The sequence below is a fragment of the Sardina pilchardus genome, chromosome 12 (assembly GCF_963854185.1).
Source record: "Sardina pilchardus chromosome 12, fSarPil1.1, whole genome shotgun sequence".
NCBI classification, from domain to species: Eukaryota; Metazoa; Chordata; class Actinopteri; order Clupeiformes; family Clupeidae; genus Sardina; species Sardina pilchardus.
The window spans coordinates 15,691,830-15,715,468 of record NC_085005.1 but is presented as its reverse complement, the minus strand read 5'-3'; the positions used below and the strand labels follow the sequence as shown (position 1 = coordinate 15,715,468).

Here is a 23,639-nt window from a genome sequence, read left to right as displayed (position 1 = left end):
TGGTCCTGCTGCTGGGTGAAAGACCTTCTACTGTACCACCCTGCTCAGCTCTCGCTGCCTGTCTCCTGAAATTGCTGGGAGATAGCAACTATACTGGTGAAGGAACGTATTGGTGTGCCATTCTGGAAGAGTTGGACTACCTGTGCAACCTTTGTAGGCTCCATACGGCCTTATGCTTCCAGTAATGATACTTACCCTTACCTAGCCAAATGCAAAATTAGTGAGCAATCAGTCAAGAAGGATAAAGATGGAAACATTATCAACTGCCACCACCTGTACAACCATTCCTGTTATAAGCATCATCAAATTATTGACCCTAGTGCACCTGTTGTTAAATTAATTGATATCAACGCATAACCACACACAACACACATATCCAAAAAATTCAATTGACTGAATGCTATACTCGAATAACTAGATAACTCGAAAGGTTCTGGCTATGTGTACAGTTTCTGTCTTGAGATTTCGTCATCTGATTTAGTCACATCATTTCTTTTCTTAGGAAAAAGGTGGTCACAAAAAAAACAAGCTTTGATGAAGTAACTAATTTGCACACCTTCAGAGCTTCTCTTCACAGCACATCAATGTGCACAGGTGATCGTGGATGTGATGAAAAGCCTTTCCGTTTCTGTAGAAACTACAGTCAACTAGGGATTCATTGACATGACGGCCAACATCGGTATCGGCCAATATCGGCCTTGTTGACTGATATCGGTCATCTGCACATTAAATGACATTTACCGATGCCAGTGTCTGTTATTTGGCATCAATGCCACACACAAGGTTAACTATTGTGCTACAACCTGTGCATCCCTACTGTCAATTAATGGTGTTAATGGCCATTTGTCATAAATTTGGTCCTCTAGAGATCTACCTCCGACATAAAAGATTGTACTATTAAGTGGTCAGGGCATTTTGTCATTTATCGGTCAGTGGCTGATATTCATATTTTTAAAAGTTAATTTTGACCCCTGTTGCTATGCATGTAATGTATATACAGACAGACAGACAGAGACAGACAGACAGACACCACCTTGCGCAATACAAAGACACCGAACCATAGGGATTTGTAACAGTTGTTTCATGTATTTAAATTAATATCAATGCTTCTTTGTTGTATAATTAAAAACAAGTCTAAAACAAGGGATACTAAGAGTAGAAATGAGAATAACATTAGTTCAATCGCATTTCATTTAAACATATTCCAAAAGCCCCCACAGTCCCTCCACCGCTCTTTCCTTCACATTCTTTAGAAAAGGGTGAGGAAGAAGCCCCAGAAAAGCATAAAGTAAAACTCTGGGCGCCATTCACATAAGGAGCAAAAAGAACACACATACCACACCCCTCCACACACACACACACACACAAACACACACGCGTGCACACACACAAGCGCTACGCTGCTCTCCCAGAGAGTGATGCATCATTTTACAAACAACAAAAGGACATCATCCAAAATAAAAGAGAAAGGTCTGGTGGATGGTACAGCACCGGTACAGTACAGTATGGTAGATCAAAGTGTTAACATCGGCAAGAGTTTCCAAATGTAAGGATATTATTAAATAATGTGAGCACCCTCACAGAAAACAAAAACATTTGTAAACAAATACTTAAAATGACATATCAAAAACTACACACCATATGCCACCCTACTTGCATAGTAATTCCAAAAAAAAAAAGAAAAGAAAAAAAAGGGTCAGAACTCTGATTTAGTCATTTCACTTTTAGAGAGGGGTTGCACGTCATTTTGTGACTTCAGTTGCAATAATCCAGTTTAAGCATTCAGGAATACCAAACCATTTTAGTAAATGCCACATTAAGTAAACAAAAACATGAAAACATTATTTTCTAATGCTTCTATTGCTTCCACAACAACCTTTGTTCAAAATATAATGGGCTCAGTGAATTTCCCAAAAGAATTTTGGAATTTCATCATGTGATGCCATCTATTTAAGGGTGAGAATTCCAAGCAAAGATCTATATTAGTGTTATTAGTAGGTTTCATTTGGTTTGATTGTAAAGCTAGTCAAGAAGGATCAAATTATCTAATAGTCATTCACCTACTTCAACATATATGTAGTCTGATTGCTACTAGAACCTGTATCTCACACTAATAGTATGTTTATGAGTTATGAGTATACATTTCAAGAAAAGTTATTAAAACCCATAGGCCTAATAAGTCACACACACACACACACACACACGCACACACACGCACACACACGCACACACACAAATAAAGAATTAAGGTCTGATGTCATCAAGACATGACACACCACTCTGTGCATTCACAGTTCTATTCCATTCAACAGGTCTACCTACTAGCCTTGCTATGCAGCTATGCAGTTGAATACTGCTAGGTGTGTACCTGGTATAATATAAAGGTATAACACAAATAAAATTCTAACTCTGCGGTAAGCAACAAAATTAAGACCCCTTTGTTCAAGCAAGGCTCACCTGTTTATACAGAGCTATACTATGGAGTGAATGCAGTGAAACATGAATTAAAAGAAAAAAAAGTTGAAGGATGGGGAAAGTCTTTCTGATTTTTAACCGATATTTTTAACCGTCTTTTGACCCTTTGACCTACCATAAAACGCCTTCCCGCTTCCATGCTTTTTAACGGCATGTTGTAAGGAAGTACGATTCCCAGTACACAAGTCGCAACTGCAAAGGCTGGCTTTCATGGCAAGGCATGCCATTCATACATTCGTGGGAGGAGATAAGCGAGAACCAGTAACTAATGGGGGAGTAAATATATGAAGCAAGGGGTGACTCATTTGGGACGATTGTGCTCAATGGATTGGGGAGCTGACACTAGCGCCTCGGAGGAAAAGCATCAGCCTTCATCTTTCTCACGGTGACAGAGACAAACATACACGTCTGAGGGAATGTGGATATTTTGCGTGACTAAACCGGAAAAGGCCTACAACTGGACACTCAAGCCACCGACTGGCTCACTGGAAAGTCACTGAATGTGTTCGTGGTCACTCACGCCACCTGATCAGTTCTGGAGACACAAACAAACTTGGTGGAGATAAAAACAAACAAACAAACAAACAAACTTGGGTGAAGCAGCAACAGGGGCGGGTGTGAAACGATGACTCAGGCAAGTGTACGTCACAATCTGAGCGTCTGGGCTGGTACTGTACTACTACTACTACTACGACTAGGACAGGCCACGACTCTTATCCCTTATCACCACCAGAACACCAAGATAGGCATCATCCCTTTTTTTAATCATTCTCGCTTTGAGTACCCATGTAACAGTACAAATTCAGCAACCAAAAGAAACAGACACACTGACAGACAGAGACAGACACACACACACACACACACACACACACACACACACAAAAGAAGAAATAAAAGTTGAGAAAGGAGGGGGGGGGGGGGGGGAATCTAAAAACAAAAAGGAAGAAAATAAAACAAGAATGGGACTGACAAACTCGTCGTTATAAAAATGAGGCATCTGTACAGAAGTCTCTCCCTTTGCCTCTCTCTCTCCATCGCTCTCTCTCTCTCCGTCTCGCTCTCCCCCCCCCCCCCCGCTGTCCTCCCTCCTCTTGTGTCTCACACCTTCTGCACCGGCGGCGGCGCGGCCTTTTTGCCGGCCTTCTTGAGGCGCGTGCGGGCGTAGATGCGGAGGAAGAGCGCGAAGAAGACCACGGCCACGCCGAGGCCGCCCAGCGCCGAGACGGCGTGGCCGTACAGGAAGCAGGAGAGCAGGATGGCGATGGCCTGCCGCAGGGTCATGATGATGGTGAAGACGGCGGCGCCGAACTGGCCGATGGTGTAGAAGATGAAGAGCTGGCCGCACGCCGAGCACACCGACAGCAGCACGGCGTGGAAGGCGAACTCCGAGTGGCGCAGCATGAAGCCCACCGAGTCGAAGAAGGCGCCCTGCTCCAGCAGCGAGCCCACGGTGAACAGGCACGAGAAGAGGTTGACGCCGAACATCATCTGCACCGAGGACATCTTGTACTTGAACAGGTTGTCCTGCCAGTTGGACGTGAAGCTGTCGAACATGATGTAGCCGGCCAGGATGAGCACGCCCGAGAAGGTGGTGACGGTGGACGGGTGCTTGGAGCTCGTGCTGGACAGCAGGAACATGCTGACCCCCACGGAGATGAGCGCGGCCGTCAGGTACTCCCAGTACTCGTAGGTCTTGTGCGACACCAGCTTGCCCATGAGCATGACGGGGATGACCTTGGAGGCCTTGGCCAGCACCTGCGTGGGGAAGCTGATGTACTTGAGCGCCTCGTACTGGCACCAGCTGCTAAGGACGTTGGAGAGCGAGGCGAACGAGTACTTGTACATGGGCGCGCCGTGCCGCGGCTGCTTGAACAGCGTGCACCACACGCCGGACACCGTCAGCGCCAGGATGCGGTTCATGAACACCAGGAACTGCGAGTCCTTGAAGCGCTCGCCGCCCTCCGGGCCGGCCTCCCCGCCGCCGCCGTCGTTGGCGCCGTACGAGCGCGTCATCACGCGCTCCTGCAGCACGCCCCATGTCAGGTAGGAGACCTGTGGACGGACACGGACACACACACACACATTTATGGAATATCCCAACACTCGAACAATGTGTACTGTATGTCAATGTGCAGCGATCAAACATAATACATTCTAGCTGTCATCAAGTTTGCTTATGTCCATCTAGCACAGTAGTGAAGAGGTTGACTTAATGTCATGCAAACATTTACTCTCCAGCTTAGTTCAGCGAGCTGACATAACTCACAGAAGTAACAATGACTGTCCCAAAGCACATATCTTCTGAATGGGTAAATAGGATTACCGCTCTTAACCTACACAAATTTATGCAGTTACAAAGCATCCTGTTTCTTGCCTGAGATGACTTAAGCATACTTGGACCATTCATGAATTTGCACAAAGGAAACATCGGGTATTCAGGTGAAGTAGCTCATGCCATGATAACATCTAATAGCATTACAGCTGTCCCTGTCTGACAAGTTTCACAGCAAGCTCCAGCTCTAAGAAAGGCCTTTAGATTCACCTAAGCATCCAAGCTAATTAATGGGAATGCTATTACTATTAGAACAGTTGGTTCCAGGTATAACTACCCAAAAAATTACTATAAATGAATATAAATGATGAGCCAATACATTTGCATGCTGTGGATGCTGACGAAAACACTAAAGACCGGAAAATACAGGGTACTCCCAGGATACTCAAACTTAGACTCAAGACTTTTAAAAACCTTTTTAATACCACTTTGAATGAAATTAAATACCAACTTAGCACCAATTATTATCTTTTTTTCCCCCTACAGGTCAAAGTGAATGGGCTCCAACCTGTGTGAGTAAAGAATATTAAACCAATTACATATAAAGGCTACTCTTCACATTAAATATCTTTTGGGTGTGTGCAATCTACATACTTTTTTTATGGACATGGTTCAGGCTTTAAAACAAAGACTATTTTTGATTCCGAGTGATTACCAGATGAAACTATTTTGAAAGTTTCTTAAAGACTACATCATGCCAATCATTTTTGCTTTTGTCTTAGAATGACACGTGCCAGTAAGAAGCAATTCATTCACATTAGCCTTTCGCATACTGATAAAGTTCTCTGATAACATTGTCTGAATGTGCTCCACCTTTTGCCCATCTAAATTGTTCAGACTTCTTGTGTATTGATGCGTTCTTCATTACAGAAACTCATTGTAGCCTATACAATTGAACACAGTAGCCCATGTCTATTTCACATGTAAAAACGACAACATAAGGTTAGCGGTCCAACACTGATAACGTTCATAACATTAGAAGAAAACACGCTGCTGTATTGCTACGCTAATTTACGCATCAGGGACATCCACAGACATCTCTCCTGGTTGGCTTATATCACTATTCCAGCTGACATTTTAGATGGACATACGCGTGCACACACTTTCACTTTAGAAAGGCGTGAATGACTGAGGTATGAGGAGAGAGGGACCGGTTTCAAAATAGAAGCGACGGTTTGTTTATTTTCTGAAGATATGCATATTTTCCCCCTGGGATCTATAATATCACTGATGTTACTACATACATTAATTCTAGCAAAGGAAAAAAAATAAGACATTGTGAATGAAATTCAACGTTAATTCAACGTTAATTTAAACAGACCTTATTTTGACTATATTGAATGTAACACTTTTGCAATACTTGTAGACCCTGTGGGTACTCCCTGTGGGTGTAACTTGTCCACACCTGTGAGTGAGTTCCTTCGAAGTCATGCCATTCTTCTACTTCTGTTATTTATCAAGATAATTACACGTCGTCAAATCTGAACTCAACCTCAGTCATGTTCCCCAGGATGCCATAAAGCACTGGTAATTCCTCAACCCATTTATGCCTAATTGTGCACTGCACTGTGGCACTATTTCAATCAAACAATTAAAAAAAGAAATATTCACAGTATATAGTTACTTTCCCTATATGATTGCAGTAGACATACAATTTAAAAGAAAAGAAACAAAACAAATGAAATATAGCTCTACTATATACACTACTCAATGTCAGCTTTTGAGTAAGATTTATTGTTTTCATTCTGTCCATTGATAAGGATGGCCTTATGCAGTTACATTTTTGACTACATTATTTACTATAGACCTACTTGACCATAATATATAGTCTGACCCCTAATAGTCACCTGGGCCAATGTACAAAATAGGCAATCATGTGATAGCCATCTGATATTGAGGCTGACTGAAGAGAAGGTCTTGAAGGTTGTTGATATTTTAGTTGAAAATGGAATCAGATTACATAGGTTAGGAACACTGTAGATCCTAACCTATGGCCTACGCCTCTCCTCCAGTGTTAACGATGACGTCGAGCATATGTGCGTTGTAGTCTCTAGCGGTCACGACCAAACATTAGCGATTGGGTAAAATCAGGCCCAATCGTTTCAAACTTCAACAGAGTTCACGCCTCCTGCCTGAAATCGATTCTCAATGGAGTAGGTCCAGACCCTCTGTACGATATTAGTACAAGGGTTTGGTATTACCAGGCTACCTCCAAACTGCTTTCATCCTATTTCTTCATTTGATCTTATTTCTTTCGTTTACTACGGTATCATCTCCACCCATTATGTGCGGTCACTCCTTATACAGTACTCGCGCAGAACTTTTCACAAAATGTTTTCTTTCGCTATGTCCTGTGTCTGTGTATCCATGTTCTCTGGTGTGCAATGTCCTCTGTGTAACATCCTTCAACTGTTTAACTGTACTGTACAGTGTCCTTAGGTGTCTTGAAAAGTGCTTATAAATACAATTTATGACCATCATTATTACAGACCTGCCAACCATGAAGACATTTTTTGAGTAGCACCTCGAGCCGAGACAAAAAACCGGCTCACATCGGCTTTTATGCCTGCAGCCAAAAACAGACACATCCATGCACAAGATACATTTTGGATAGTGACCCGTCTTTAATCTCAGATATGTCTTAATTTGAGCCAATGTGTCTTTTACAGTAGCTTTATAATGCTGAGGATTTGTTTTCGAGCCTAATAATCCTAACCTATGAAAAACACTGAAAAACACTTGGTTTTGACCTGGATATGTTGTCCATTTTCTTTTATGTGGACTCTTTTCAATCAGGTCTGATCTATTATTATTACCTCTTTTCAATCCATTATTATTAGCTATTTCTTTTGAAAAGAAATTCAGCTATCCTTCATGTCATGCAAACATATTTCATTCACCTGAATATAGGCTACAGTAGATAGAGACTTATGGACATCTGCTGTTGTCAGTGCGCAGTCGATCTCTAAACTCACAGTAGCCTACATGATTTGCTCCCCCCCCCCCAAATACATTCAATGTTCAATTATTATCTGCTGACTAATGCAAATTACTGGTTGTGTTTAAATAATTTCAATTGCACTCAGTTTCTTTCAGATGGCAGTGTTTTCTGTGCTCAATCTCCCTCTGGAGGCCTATTATTTGTTCTCGTGCTAATAAACGCTAATAAACAAGAACATAAGCTCTATGATGTACGCTACGAAGAAGAAACAAATTGAACACTAGCAACTAGACACTCAAAATATTTAGCCCAAGTCCACTTTCAGACTCGTTGTTAATGATTGCATTTGGCCTTGGAAAGGTCTGTGCGTCCTCAGCACCCTTTAGTTTTGAAAACTTGAACCATAAGTGACACATAGAAAATATAATGCTAACTGAAATAACTAGTGAATAACTTTCCAAGACAACATCAAACTATTAGGCCCAGGTGAATTCACAATCACTGTGCATTGGATATTTGTGGATATTTTTTAGTTTTGCAAAAACGGCATCTGGGGGAACGCAAATTTACGAGTGAACACTTGTCAAACTCACCTCATCAAGTCTTTAATTTAACCCAGCACTGTCTCGCTGAAGAAAAAATAGTGAGGTCACTATGCTTTGCATGTCATTCTCACTTGTCACTTTCTTTCTGTATCTAACCCTTGCATGAAATTAGCAGGACATTCTAATTCACATGCTACAGGGTACTTTCTGGAGAAGTTGGATGCCTGCTCGTTTTTGCGTAGTTCTAAGTAAACAAAAAACGGCATATCGGCATACTTTGATGTAAAAATGCATGACTGCTGCAGAAAATGTGTACAGATTGGCAGGTTTGTTATTATGAGTCTATTCATATCATGAACGACATGACCACTTCAATCTGCTTCCGAGATACAGCATAGCCTCAACATTGCTTGCCAGAGGGCGATACTTCTGACAGCTGGTTCTTCCAGATAAATCGTAAATAACCCTGACAAGCCGGAGCCAAAATATCATTCCCACTCCTCCCAACCACCTGTACTGTATTAATGATTAATGCTTCTTTCTCATGTGATAACTCAGGTCCCAATTGACTTGCCACAACCTAATAAAAATCACATTGACCCTGCTCTGACCCTGGTTCAAAGAATGGAAAGTGTTATAAAATATTGTCTTGGTGTTCTTGTTATCAGGTTTGAACAATTCAACCATTGTTTAAATACACTGGCGTAATCTCACCTGAAGTCCTGCAGCACAGAATATCAACTTAAATGCCTGGCTTGTTGAGGAAGACAACTCTGTGTCACTCCTGGACGGTGTCGGCGCATCATCCAACAGGCCAGCTTTTGCCTCGTTCCCAAATACACAGGCCTTTATTACTGGAAAACAAAGGCCTCGACCTGGGTGGGCGGGGGGGGGGGGGGGGGGCATATTTAATATGAAGCATTTATCAAGATTATCAGAAAGATGCAAAAATTGCAAAAATCATTAACCCCTCACCTGTCTCTAAGTAGTTGATCCTCTTGAAGTAGCTGATGAGAAAATAGCCGGGGATTATGATGGTGGAATAGCCAAGGACATTGAGGAGGAACTTGAAGACCCACATATCTTGCCAGCCATCCAGTAAGGACCCATCTGACTCAGCAAGAGCCAGGGGCAAAGTGCCAAGCATGAGAAACAGCCTAGGGAACACAGGTGAAAGGAGGAGTGTCAGTCAGGGCCTAAATGATCTTCACTAGTCGAGAACACTGTAAGGCAAAGTAGTGAGTAGTAGCCAGGGACTTCAGGCTAAAGGCTATAAGACTAAAACAAAATAGGGGAGGGGGGGATTCTAGAAAGGTAGTTTCAGAAGCTTTGACATGATTCCTTTCATATACAGCGCTCTGTGTATGTGTGTGAGTGTGAGAGGGATTCTTCGAATAGGCCTCCTCCCTGAGCCCAGAGCTCTAACAGAGCCTCTTTGTGTCAAAACCCTACGGCATCCAGGCCAATGGCAAGACCAGCAATGGCCCACTGTGGAACAACCTGGTCTTTTGAGCAAGCAGTTCATGAAAGAAGGAATTGAATGCCCTCCTCTGCTAAGACATTTGGAAACATAAGCTCACCTGATGACTGAACGGGTGACGGGCTTTCCCACCTGTTTCTTAAATGCTAAATGAAAGGAATGTCAACAGATATTCTATGTCGCCTAAGCAAGTTTTCAGTATTGTCTGGCGTCATGTGCGTATGAATAGGCAGGGTGGGCCCGTCTGTATTCAGAGGGATTGCGATTACATAGGCCTACTCCAGGATATAGTTGCTGCTGTTGAGCAGAGAATGCTTGACAGCTAAGTTCCTGTTCAGATATTCTGCCAGCGTGGCCTAATGCATCTATGATAGGTCAGTGACTGACCACAGAGACGCATGCTCTAACCACTGACCACAGAAACGTAGAATCCGAGCTTGTTCGTGTTGAGTAGTGAATAACCAACGTGAGCCTGTGCACATACGGTTGTTGAATCCGACGTCACGGGCAGTAGTGAATTTACAGCATTTTTTTATCCACGTTAATAGCGCGGCCAGACGGGTTTGGCAACTTGGAAAACTCGTTTCTTGTAAGGGTAAAACAAAATCGCTCAACTTTACCAGAGTTACTGGAGCTGCGCAGTCAGATAACACAGTAAAGGGTATCACGGCTTGGGCGAAAATAGCATTTTTATAAGGTTGAGCCAGAAAGGATAGCCTACTTGGGCACAATAAAACAATGTTCTTGTTTATTACTGAGTAAATAATAGATTAGCTAACAAACTAACCTTTATGATAACATCCCGAGGTAGCCTACATATGCTGATGGTTGTTTTACGATATCTATTAGTTAATTTGGGGGCATGCATAGTAGCGTTATGTGAGGATGATGAAGGCATCATCACCTTTTTCAAAAGTAACGTTTACGTTAGTTAATCATAGTAGCAAGCCATGATAGCAAGTCTACTGCTACTTTGCAACATCGGCGTACTTGTCAATACTAAACAAAGACGTTTTACACGATGTAACGTTTTACATGAACTAAGTTAATGCTGCCTAGCAGATGACTTTGTGGGTAGTTGGACAATATTTTATCCTGGCTAACTAACGTTAGACCAAAGGAGGTGATAACAGCGAGTGCATGCTAAGTTGTTTTCCTGCACAACGTAAACTAAACGCACCATGAAACCCCATAAGCTAAGAAGAAAATGGGCAAACAGGTAAAGAATGTCAATGTTTTGGGAGCTTCTATTAGACCCACGTCTCTGAAAATGTAACGCTAAGATAGCTAGCATAATGCTCAATGACTGTTAGCTGGCTAACGTTACCAAGACACCAAGCAGTTGAAACTGTTGATGACTGTCCTAGCCACCACGGAGATGACCAAACATGTTAAAGCAGGCAAGACAGTTACTTCTCCAGAGATATATTCGACACTCAAAGGACCGATACATATGCCAAGTGTTCTCCACTTACCTCCATGAAAAAGAAGGCATTTTCTCTCAACTCTTCTCGAGCTCTGAACACTGGCGTTTCAGAGACGCCGCACACTGCACCGCCTTCGTTGGGACCAAGCATGAACTGCAGAGTGCAGACAATCGATTTGAAATAAGATAAGCAATAATAGAGTGACGTTGGTAGACAAAAATATTATTTTGATCTTGTCTCCACACACTGCTCTCACCTGGACAGTTAGCGAAACGTAAATGGTTTCCTTCAGTATTCAAGTCAGAACAGATCTCCTCCCTTGTCACTGCCAACGGAGTCCTGAAACCTGAAACCACCATGACAGACTACGGAGATGCCCTATTCGGGACCAACACTGACACCACTTGGAAGGGAGGACTACCAACTACCCATTCTACACTATCTTTTTACAGTCTAAAGACCGATGAAGTGGACTCTCATCACCTGGCAGGCAACCTGAGCTGCCCATTGTGTGAGCCACTTAACATTTGTTAGTGGCAACTATGGCCTACTCTGTAGCTAATATCTGCGATAACAATAATAGGCTAATTCAAATGGTTTGGCCTGTCTGGTCTGGCTGGCACCTTCAAAATGATAAATGGCTTACCTTGCACAGAAAATGCACAGTAGGTATTTGGAGAGACTCTATAAACATCAGTTAAATTCTCTGTCTAGATTTGCTTAATTTTTGGTCCTTGCCCAACCCTCCACCAAGTTTCAAAACATTCTGCCTGGTAGTTTGCATCTAGCCTATTCTTGCTGAGCTGACAAAGAAAAACAATTAATAGGAGAATGAATAGGCATAGCCAAGGCCTACTTGTAGAACCATTGTGTTCATAGACAAGAGCAAGACTGCAAGAAGGAAGATAGATAGTATCTTTTACAGATACAGTACACAACTTACAGGAAATAGGGCTGCTGCTCAGCAAGGAAGTTATGTGTTGAAAGTGAATTAGCAATTGTCATTGGCTGAAATTACACCTAGAACAGGGTGCAACGTTAAGGCAAGTAGAAAATATAAGATGAGAAGGCGACTTAATCAACAAATAATCTCCATTTAAAAAAAAAAAAAAATCAATGTGCGCTCCATTTTTTACAGAGATAACATTTAGTTAGGCGTACACACTGGTGCATCTCAAAAATTAGAATAGCATGGAAATGTTTTTCTCCTGTAATTTAGCCTATGTAAAAAAAAAGTGAATTTACTTTAATAAAATATAGATTCATTACACCATAAGTGTAAAAATGAAAGTTTTAATCTTGATTATTCTAATCTTGATGGTTACAGTTTTCAGCTCATGGAAATAAAAAATTAATTATAATGTACATTATAGATTTAGAGGATGCAATTCCAAAACAACACCCACTAATATCATCTCACCCATATGGGAAAGAAAATGATTTACAAAGAAAACACATACTAGATCATTTTAATTTTTTTTATTAAAAAACATAGACTAATGTTGTACATTTGCAGAAAATAACTGAGCCAAACTGGTTTAAGATTTAACCACCAACAATATTCAAGACAAAAAAAAATTAACAACTTATTTGTACAAGTATCATGGACTTAACAGGCCACCCACTTGTCCATACCTAGCGCCAGATCATTTAAATAAGAAGATTGTAGAGAGCATTTCATACATCAGTGTCTTACACATGTTTTACTGACAGAGGTCATAGGTCTATGTGAAAAATAGGCTATAGCCTATGGATTCAACTGACCAGGGCATATTCCAATATTTATTTTTCCCAGGGACTAATCTGAGAGGATGGAGATGAAGAAAGAGCAATTCAAACTGTTTGGAAATAGGCAATAATGCCATCAGAATTAGGTAAACGTGATTTAGCATGATCTTGCTAGATACAAGTGGTTGAAAGCATGGCTCATTTCTTATAAAATTACTATAAAATCATACACAGCAAGACTTTATCATATCCATACTAAGATGCAGAAAGGCCTATGATGCATCATCTATTTCAAGAAAAGAGAGAAATAGCCTTATTAGATCAGCTAATAACTATTCCTCACCTTGAGTTTGACTATTATAAACTTAACAGACATGTCTTTAAATATTGGTACCTTTAATGATGTAAAACTTCTTCAAGCTACGATGATGAAAATTTGAAGCAATAGTTACTTTTGAGAGAGATATTGTTGTTTTCTATACATACATAAATAGTTACAGACACTATGAGGTTCCCAGTGAATGAAAGGCATTATGGCTTGTTCTGTGAGCATGCCTTGTCTTGCTCTTTGATTTAGAAATTCACCCCCACCACAGACCTTCCAGAAATCTGAATGTCATCAAACGGGAAAAGGGCAAGTATCTGTGGGACAAGAAAGAAGAAGTTACATTTCACACACATAATAGTTAAGAACAGTCTACAATTCAGATGACCCTGACTAAAAAAGTTAGATAAAGACATAGGAGTATATAGAGCTATTTCACACTGTCTTGCCCTCAGCCTTGAGCTTGTGCCTACTGTGTGATTACATTGCTTTAAAGGAAAACATACAGTGTAATCTTACAAAAATATTTTATAGTGATCGATATAAACTGCCAGTAGTACGTCAAAGAGATTGTGACTTACGTCATCGTTGCCATCGGCAAGGTCGAGTGCCGTCTCGTCCTCCATGTTCCTGATCATCTGGTCGGCTCCCGACTGGCAAAGGAGGTTGGCGATGGTGGCGTCCTGCCTGCCCACTGCCAAATGTAGCGGCGTGCAGCCGTTGAACATGGCGGCGTCGACGTTCGCCCCCTTGTTCAGCAGCATCGTCACAGCTAACACGTCATGGAGCTCCACGGCCATGTGCAGCGGAGTCTTGCCACTTGTCCCTTCCTGGTGTACAGGCATAAAAGAATGTTTGTCATAAAACAGACACTTGCTGATGAACACAGATTATAATAGTGAACTATTAGCAGGCTCAGAGGAAGTGGAAGATGACGGTCACTACAATTCCCAACAAAGTACTATGACTTTAACACTTGCAAAACATTACTCTCTAAAATATAAATAATGCCACTGCTTTCAGACCCAACTGACAAAACAAACAAAAGAAAAGATGAACAGAAGCTGTGTCTACTAAGAGAGAGATCATGAGGCCCACAGGACTTGTGATAAAAATAGGAAATCAAGTGTGAGAAAGGGGTGTGAAATGACACACAATATGAAGAAATCCAAGCTTTCTGGCCACCACACAGTAACAAGTTAACACTTCGCCCCCATAAGAGTCAGAAAATCACAGCTGTAGCACCAGATCTTTCCTTAAGACTCATTCATTAATACACTTAAGTTTCAGACAATGTGAACTTTAGTAAGTGGTTTCAAAATAAGGGGAAAAAAGCTTGGCAATAAGCTCAGCATTGTCCCTGTGCCCTGTGACCCCTTCATAACGTTGTGGATCTGAAATGGCCGTTGTTGCTGAGCTCTTCCTGTGGTCATATGAGAGGCCTGGCAGAAGCAGGGGGACTCCAGAAAAAGTCCCTGCACGTCAGCCCTCTGGGCCTGGACCTTTTAATGTCCCAACTCCAGTTACAGCCTCATGAATCTCTTACAAGATCCAGTCAACTAGCTCAAAAACACCCCAGCTCAGTCCCCTGCAGACAGAGGTGGTGGTGCTCTCTGTTCTAACCCCCACAGCCCCTCTGCTGTTCTCTTAATGCAACATTCTTTTCTGGAGAGAATTCTGGAATTTTGACTTGGTAAAGTCATAGCTTGAGGAGTAACCTCGGGAGCTCTAATGCAATCAATTTCATGTTTCAAGATGAGTAAACTGAAATATCAAAAAGAACCACCACATAGTGTAATGTTCTTGCATTTTGCCAAACCTTCTTAGTAACAAGGAAGACACTATAACTTTCAGTCCAACAGAGCTGAGCTCCAGTTAGAAGTATGAATCTCTGCCCTAACCACATCACACAGCACACAATTCCAAGCTCACCTGCACATTCAGGTTGGCACCCTTCTTTATCAGGAGCTTCATGAGCCGATGGCGCTTGTGCAACGTAGCCAGGTGGAGGCAGGTGACACCTGAAAGCAGGTATGCATAGGTAACTAAGAAAATCAATATTCAAAACCATCTGAATAGAGACTCATCAATAGTGAATGGATTTCCATTTGGAGAGTGAAACTTTGCCACTTGCCAGTAGACACAAAATACTGGCATGGATTTTTCCATCAAATTGGTCTGACAGTCTTAATAGTGACAGTAATGAAAACCTTGCTTGATAGAGCTGTAACAAGTTTAATGGCATAACATGTTGTATGCAGCCAAAGGCATCTCTATAATGGCATATTTGTTTCAATGATTGCACTTTTCCACAGATGTATAACATTTCACAGATTGTTGTTGATAAAAATCACAAAAATGCAGGTACATCATCTACACTACACTACGCCTATATAGCCATATACTGTGTAGCATCATCAAAATGCTCTATCACTGTATCACCAAAATAGTCTGTTGAGGATACATACAGTACATGTATACAGTAAATAAGCACTTCATAGGTCAACAAGTCTTCATATCTCCAGTGCCATTCCCATAATATACACAAAGTATGTGTGTTGCATGTTAAGCAGGCCTTATAGTAGTAGGTCTTGCTTCATATTCAAATACTTTGAGGACTGGAGGACTAAAATGAGAACTGCTGTAACTATTCAAAGTTGATTTTTAAATATGTAAACACAACTCCTTTTGTGCAGACAATGAATTTTCTTTCTCTAAGAGTGGATCAACATTACTAGCACTATGTCATTCCAAGATACTGTACACTCTTCAAACTAGAACATGCGCAAACTTTGTACCAAATGGGATACATCTCCATTAGCATAGCTCATGACAGACAGCTGGAGATAGCTAATAAAATAGACTTATTATCCATATAAGCTTATATATCCATATCAGTTAAGATATGCTTCTAGTAGGTCTTCATAAACCTTTCCCTTTGTGGTCCTATTTTAGCAAAGAGGCCAATTAATACATTCCATCATTCACTGGTTTAAAAGCAGCAATCAGGATTTCACCCTACATTCTAGCCCTCTAAGTAAACAATAACAATGAATTGTGCTCTACTAATGTATGACTGCACAAGATTCTATTGTTTTATATACATTGTTTAATTTTAAATTGTATCCATCAAACATGTCAACAACTCCTGTCTAAAAACTATTTTGGTATTTTGTTTCCGTTTCATCAGTAAATGTGCACAACTGCTGGTGATGAGCAGTCTTCAGCTGTAGGCCTATTTCAAATTTCACATGAGTGAGTTGTGATTCATGATGGTGTGTGTTAACTCAGGGGAAACTATGTTGTTTGGACAAACAAAATTAATAGAGAAAGAGAATTGTTTTTTGATTTTGATGGATTGGGCTGCCATTTTGAATGAACGTTTGTTCAGCTGGTAAAGGAACCGTAGGTGAGAGCCCACTTTATTCTAGCCACCACTACTGGGCAAGAACCCTTTCCCATATATTTCCCATAATGCATCTCCACACAGTGACCACACAGCCCAGATGACACCCACCTCTCCAGTTCTGTGCCTCTAGTACCGGTGTAAGCTGGCTGGGTGGAATGTCCCGGGTCATCTCACTGCCGCATTCCCCCCGACCCTGCTCACAGGCTACGTGGAGTGGAGTGTTCCCATCGTGGTCCTGCAGCACCAGACCGGCTCCCTTGTCCAACAGCCGCCGCACCACCGCCGGGAGGTCCAGGTAGGTAGCCAGGTGTAATGCCGTCTGTCAAACGGAATCAAACGGAAAGCAAAGAAGTTGGAAAGTAGGAAAGCACACTGTGTAGCACTTTGAGATTTGTGATATTGTTAAGTGTTTCAAGAAGATAGAATTCATCCAATCAAAATGAATGTTGACGGGTAGACTAACACAACTTAAGTAAAAATAAATGTAATACATTTATTTATTTTATAACATGCTTCTCATGTAGTGAAATATACAAAAATGGCAATAAAGACACTGCAACACATCTACAAAAGCAAGGAATATTAAGAAGCAACAGCAGACAAAAGATGACAGACTGTGAGGGAGGAATCCTTCAGACAGTGGGAGTCTCGCCAATTAGCAATATCTCAACACAGCCCACTGGCCCAAAGACAGGGTGGCTGCAATACTGTAATACTGGTTGGAAGGGAAGGGAAGGGAAGGGATCACAAATTGCATTTATGGTGTTGATTTGGAGACTGATCTCCAGCAAAAGACAGTGGTGGTGAGTGGCATGAAGAGAGGGAAGTTTGACAGGAGATTTGTAGTAGGATAGACTAACAATAGGCGCATTCGACTTCATGTAGCCGTCTTAAGATGACTGCAGACGAGACTATTTCTGACATTTTGATACGTTTTCAACCATGTAGTCTTAAGACGACTACATGAAGTCGAATGCGCCTAATATCACATGGCATCAGAGACAGGGAGTGCCCATGTCTGAGTGCAAACTGGCAAAAAGGGCACACAGACAGAAGTGGGAGACTTGTGATGAGATTCGCAAGAGGAAGCTGCACCACCCGTGCGTGGGGACAAACCAGCGTGTGGGAGGCACATGAATCAGTGATTGCACAGAAGGTGTTTATGATGAGCTGGTCTTCATTGAGAAACAAGAGAATTTTAACCCCCAGGCTGTGGCTGTGGGGTGATGTTTTGGCGCTTACTCAATACCGGAACACATTGACCACCAAGAGGAAAGCGGTGAGCAACATGGCTAATGTGATGGGCTTATTGTGTTGCGTGGCTTATGGTAACTTCTTTGACTCAAGAGAAAAACTGCGTTCCATGAGTCATAGTCTAAAACGCTGACTGTCACTTCTACCAGCTTCTGCCTGTGGACCAAACATGGATTTTTTTTTTTTTCGAGTGGTGGATGGTCTTTGTATAAGAGCTATATATCCATGTTGCTTAATGAGAAAAGTAAAGAGTAGCAAAGGCTAGGTAACAATTTCAGGGAAGTACCGACCAAGGTGTTATCTTTCCCTTTGTTTTTAATTACTATCTTTCATTTTCGTTTCATGTCATATCACTGTGGGATCTTTATAGATACCAAAAGTATCAAAGTACAAGATAAGATAATGAATTTAAGTCTAATGCTGCTACCAGTTCTAAGAAGGATTATAAAACAAGACATAGCTTTCCAGTAACATTACAGTAGTAATATGTGAAAGTATATGAAGAATGTGCTTCTAAAATTTCCCTCTGCATGATTTAAGTATCCATCTAACATGTACGTGTTCTCACACCTTGCCCAACAAGAACATAACCTAACCTACTTTCTCAATGGTGACATATTTTTAGTCAATGAAAGGGGAGTTCCACCACACGCACTTCCTTATGAAAGCACCTGAGACTATACACAGATAGAAAGCCATGAGCTGGATTTAGATAATGAGGCTAGGGGACACAAATTCACATAGGGAAAACAAAACAAACAAACAACGACAAATCCACAGTACACACAACAGTCATGAAGCATGTTGCCGTGGTTACCTGATACAAGTTGTTCTGAAGGTCCAGAACCTCTTTGGGAAACAGCTCAATCAACCGATCTGCAAACTCTACAGCCTCATGGATTATGGCTAGGTGCAGGATGCTGGAGAAAGGCAAAGAGAGGTTTCCAGTAAATGTTAAGATCCATGCACCAATTGAGCATGAATGAATGTAGGTGTACCATTGTTCATCCAACTCAAAAAGAGAACAGTGTCAAAGGAAAATAAAAAGAGAGCAAGGGGAAAATGTGGCAAGAAATACTGAGAAACGTCTTAGCAAAAGATCAGCATCAACAGGCACTCAGGTAGTGGAAGGCTGTCAAAACATAGCGGTTGAAGTTGCGCAACACTGGAACTTTAGTACTTTGGCCACAACCTTCAAATCAACATGCAAAGTCTTTCCAAGGCTTTGAAGTTATAGAAGTTCTCAGTAATGCAGTGATGATGATCATCACATTTCACTTAACATGTAAGTGAGAATATGCACAAATACTTGTATTCTTAATTCAAATAAGCTTCCCCTGAAAAAATGGACAAGTTACATGGAACACGAGTAAAAAAAAAACAGGAAATGTTCCACCAAATGGTGCCGTATGTTTTTACATTTCCAGCAAAAGGTAACCAGCAACCACACATAAAGGTTCCTAAGGATATTATGCGAACTGGCTGACACTGGAACCAAAACACCTGTTCAAATGATAATATCTGAGAAACAATGTTAACACGTGCATGGCAGCACGTTCATTCTGTAACATCGAGAAAAGTATTTATTTTTGGAAACCTAAAAACATGATTCTCCTGCTGAAATGGATAACCAAAACCGTTCCAAGACTGGTGGGCTAATAGTTCTAGTCAGAACAAATTTTGTCCCTAAAAGATTGTAAAAATTCCACTTTAAATTCTGTTCAGTCTTAAAGAACCACTGTTGCCAGTAAAGGGTTCAAGCTTTCACCTTCAAATGGGTTGTGCCATTTCCTGCTAAAAGAGCACTTTAGGCCAACAACCCTTTACTTATTAAAGTGCAACTCGTGCTCAAACAACATCACAATTCCCTCTCTTACGTATTAGGAATTAGGACAGACAGGGTAAGTGATACTTTTTACTCTGTTGCAGTAAGTTGAAGAACCTCTGCATGTAAGCACCTGTGTCCACTTCAGTTTTGGCCCTCAGTCAGTTGAGCTAAGTGTATGCAGTTAATTAGGTTTAACTATTAGAAAGGTCTAGTTAAACAGTAATTTGTTGTTGGTCTGTAATTATGTAGGGTTCTGTACTCAAATGATTTTATACTCCCCAAACACAAATTATAATGATTGATGGTATAGAAATCCCCAACTTGGTCACTTTGCTTGGCTGGAGGCCCAGACAAGACACGTTTCCTTGTTATTTGCAAACTGTAATATATTATTTAAGTCATATTTTCTTGTAAGCAAGGCAATGTTTCCTTGAGACTAAAGACATCGAACTGTCAGAGACAAATTGGTTGTGAAAGAGAAACAAGCCATTGTCAAAAAATGAATTAACTAGTCTATAACAGAAAGTGAAAAAAAAAACCCTGTCTGGTGGGAAATGTGTAAAAGAGATGACCTATGGCTATGGCTATTAGACAAAGTGTTTGAGAGGCACAAACATCTCAAATCATAAAGCCTCATCAGTGAAGCATGCATGCACATGTAAGGCAAAAGCAAGTCATCTCACACATGGGGTGTGCACTCAGCTTTTTAACATGCTCTCCTATGTCTGCAGGTGTGTGCATGTGCATGTCTCTGTGTGTGTGTGTGTGTGTGTGTGTGTGTGTGTGTGTGAGTGTGAGATTTATCTGGAGGCCAGAGAAGGGTATCAGAACGTGTCCAGCCCAGCAAGGGAAATTCCATCATTCTACACTTCTGCTTTCTGTGACAGCAGTAGACAGAGGCAGACAGCTTTAAGTTCCTACTCGAAAGAGCAAAGAATCATATAGCCTATTAAATCATTTATCTAATAGGCCATATGATATATAAAATGTATATTTGGTGCCGTCCTAATAACTGTCTCCTTAATCTAGAAACACAAAATCTAGACAATTGGATTTGTTTTTTTACTGTTATGAGAGCCCTATAAGAGCTATCAAATTGCACTAAGCTTATAGAATGAAGAAATGTATATAAAATTTCGAAACCAACTAGTTGAGGTGGGAGGTGGTTAAGAGATGGGCTTATCCATGCGAGTAGCTGTATGGAGTGTACATAGGGGATACATTAACTTTTGCTAGTTGAATTTAAATTATGTCCCTCTCTTCACCAACTTGCTTTTGTTCTGTAGTTTTGCTAACTGAAATTAAAACTAACATACTAAACCGTATTTAGATGTACCCCCTGGTCTAAATATAGAATATCAAATAAGCCTACACCACAATACATCCATATTTTCAGGACAAGGCCTACAGTATACTAATTCTGCTTGCATATGATGCAACACTGTAATGGAAGGAATAGGCTACAAGATAGTTGTCAAAAACTATAACATTATTTAGGCATCCTCCTGAAAATGTTATTTTGCAAAATGCAAAATCATCCGTGAGTTTTGCAATTAACAAAAAAATACATACGTGTCTCCATCATCTGTAATGGTAGTTAGAAGATTCAGATTGACTTCCTGTTCATTGTGATCAGAGGTCTCCGCGCTCTCGGTGTCCTGAGAGCCTGGTATTGAGCAAGTCTTTAAAATGTCAGTAATGTTGTCGACTGTGATCGAGGATGAAATGTAAGCAGAGTCATGGCGTTCCTCGGTCACGCTGTCGAGTTTGTCTTTAACCTCTCCATCCTCAGGAGGACTCAGTTCTTGTACAGACTTGGAATAATGTTCGTCTTTAGAGAGCGACTTGAAAGAGTCGATACCCGAGTCAATTCGGTTATCCTCCAAGAGATCCACTTTCGCCTTCTCCTCGTCGCCGCTCGCCATAATGCAGTCAGAGGTTGACCTGCTCCCGACAGTGTGCCCGGCGCCTTGGAGTGGGTCCGCTCCAAAGAGATGAAGTCAATCTCACCTGAAAAATAGCCGTTCCGTCGTGAAACCAAAGGGTCGAGAAATTGTTGAGTTTCATGCCACCACCGATAGCTTCGCTTTGACCTCGGGCCAAAAAAATAGAAACTCTTCTCTCATATTCAAACTCGCCGAAAACTTCTGTTGTTGTAGGCGACGCATACGGCTACTAAAAGTTGCCGCATTAGGTGAATCTTTGCATCAATCAATTATTGAGCCCTGAACTTACTTACTTTCTGTCCGCCTAGCTTAGAGCATGTGAGCTACTCACAGGAGAGGGAAACGCCATGTGAACGATTTGGTTGAAACGCAAGTCTATAGGCCTGAGCTGTTTTTGTTGGGGGGGATTCCCCAAAGGGAGTGGCATGTTATTATAAGCCTATTCCAGTTCCTTTGCACTTTGGAGTGTCCCTGGCCTCACCAGATCACTTGACCTCGGGTAGTTCACAGCAACTTTTAGCTTGAATTCTAACAGGATATTCCAAAATTAGGCAATACAATTAAAAACTCATTTGAAATGTGGAGACAATAGAGAGGGTTTAGGCCTACTATCTTGAACAACATAACACGATTTGATTGCATAGGCCTACAAATAGCCTATGTAGGCTGGCTAACTAAGATACCCGTAGTTCGGACTAAAAATATGTTTTAATTAACATAAAAATAGTTTCGATTTAAAATGCTGTCTTACTGCCCGTTCACCACAAGAGGGCAATATACACGTAAAAGAGCCGTATAGAAAAAGATCAGAGCCATAGATAGACCGACTGCAGCTCTGAAAAAAGATGACTCAGACTATGATTGTACAATGCGCTTGGCATTATATGTCTGTGACTGTGCCACATAATATGTGATTAGGCTATGTCTGATAATTGTATGTTATGAATGACTACAACACCCATGGCAATTGCAAAGTAGCCTAGTGGACAAAATACAATGTGATGGCACAAAACGCATAGGCCTATAATTTCAAATGAAACGTAATTTCCATCCTCAAATTGACATTTAATTTTAGAAAACACATCAACATCATTTTAGAAAACACATTCAACACATTATATTAACACTAATCTGCATGCTAACTTATGATAGGACTCTTCTCAGAGTCTTAGAGCAGAAAAGTAGACCTTGCCCTGATCGTGAAACTAGCAAAATATAGCCTACTGCCCACTGAATAACCTCACATCATGCTCATATCACATATATCACACCCTCCTTTAGACATAAGCAAAAAAAAAAAACAAAACAGCTTCACTCAGAGGGATAGGCCTCATCATGCTGCTTTCACCAGTGCAAAGTGAAGTGAAACATACAGTATGATGATGCAATTTAACCTACTTAACCAGTCTTGCTTTAATCATGTTAACAGAAATAATAAACACTATATTGCAATGTAAACAAATATTTGTCTCAGATGTCCACTCCAACACACCTACAGACTGGTAGTATCTAAAAATGTTATAATTTGCATATAAGTTTGGTTAAATGAAGGAGGATTTGTTGAGTGATATTGCAAATCTGAGGGAGGACATGAGGTCAGGTGGCCACTACGGTCACAACTGTGGACCAAAGATGGGGTGGATTCCAAGTACATTATTTAGTCATAAACCTGTCTGGGGCGGAGTGGGACACTGATAATACTATTGAGAAGCTCCAGTGGCAGTGGTGTTGATGGGAGAAGCCTATGACCCAACTTGGCCTGATTTCTATTTTAAGGGGGGAAATCCAGGGCCACGTAAAACATCTAAAAACTTCAGCAGTCTGTACCCATCTCATACATACGCATCTCATAACCGGGATGTCAGGTCATCACAGTTGTTGCCACGTTATTTCCAGGGCTGTAAGGGAGGGGAGTGAGAGTGAGGGACTGCAATTACACTTAGGCTGTT

At 41.2% G+C, this 23,639-nt stretch overlaps 2 protein-coding genes across 2 annotated transcripts; both read right to left on the bottom strand.

Annotated features, from left to right (window-relative positions):
* Window positions 1-3,405: 3,405 nt before the first annotated feature.
* slc35b2 (solute carrier family 35 member B2) lies at window positions 3,406-11,598 on the bottom strand. The gene is made up of 5 exons (XM_062550954.1): window positions 11,457-11,598; window positions 11,249-11,353; window positions 9,269-9,450; window positions 9,008-9,168; window positions 3,406-4,527 (listed from the first exon to the last, which is right to left on the bottom strand). The coding sequence occupies exons 2-5, from the start codon at window positions 11,266-11,268 to the stop codon at window positions 3,574-3,576; spliced, it is 1,317 nt and encodes a 438-aa protein (XP_062406938.1). The 5' UTR covers window positions 11,269-11,353; window positions 11,457-11,598; the 3' UTR covers window positions 3,406-3,573.
* A 1,066-nt stretch (window positions 11,599-12,664) lies between these two features.
* nfkbie (nuclear factor of kappa light polypeptide gene enhancer in B-cells inhibitor, epsilon) lies at window positions 12,665-22,055 on the bottom strand. The gene is made up of 6 exons (XM_062550955.1): window positions 21,317-22,055; window positions 18,734-18,836; window positions 16,771-16,981; window positions 15,186-15,274; window positions 13,835-14,083; window positions 12,665-13,570 (listed from the first exon to the last, which is right to left on the bottom strand). The coding sequence occupies exons 1-6, from the start codon at window positions 21,667-21,669 to the stop codon at window positions 13,502-13,504; spliced, it is 1,074 nt and encodes a 357-aa protein (XP_062406939.1). The 5' UTR covers window positions 21,670-22,055; the 3' UTR covers window positions 12,665-13,501.
* Between the last annotated feature and the right edge of the window lie 1,584 nt (window positions 22,056-23,639).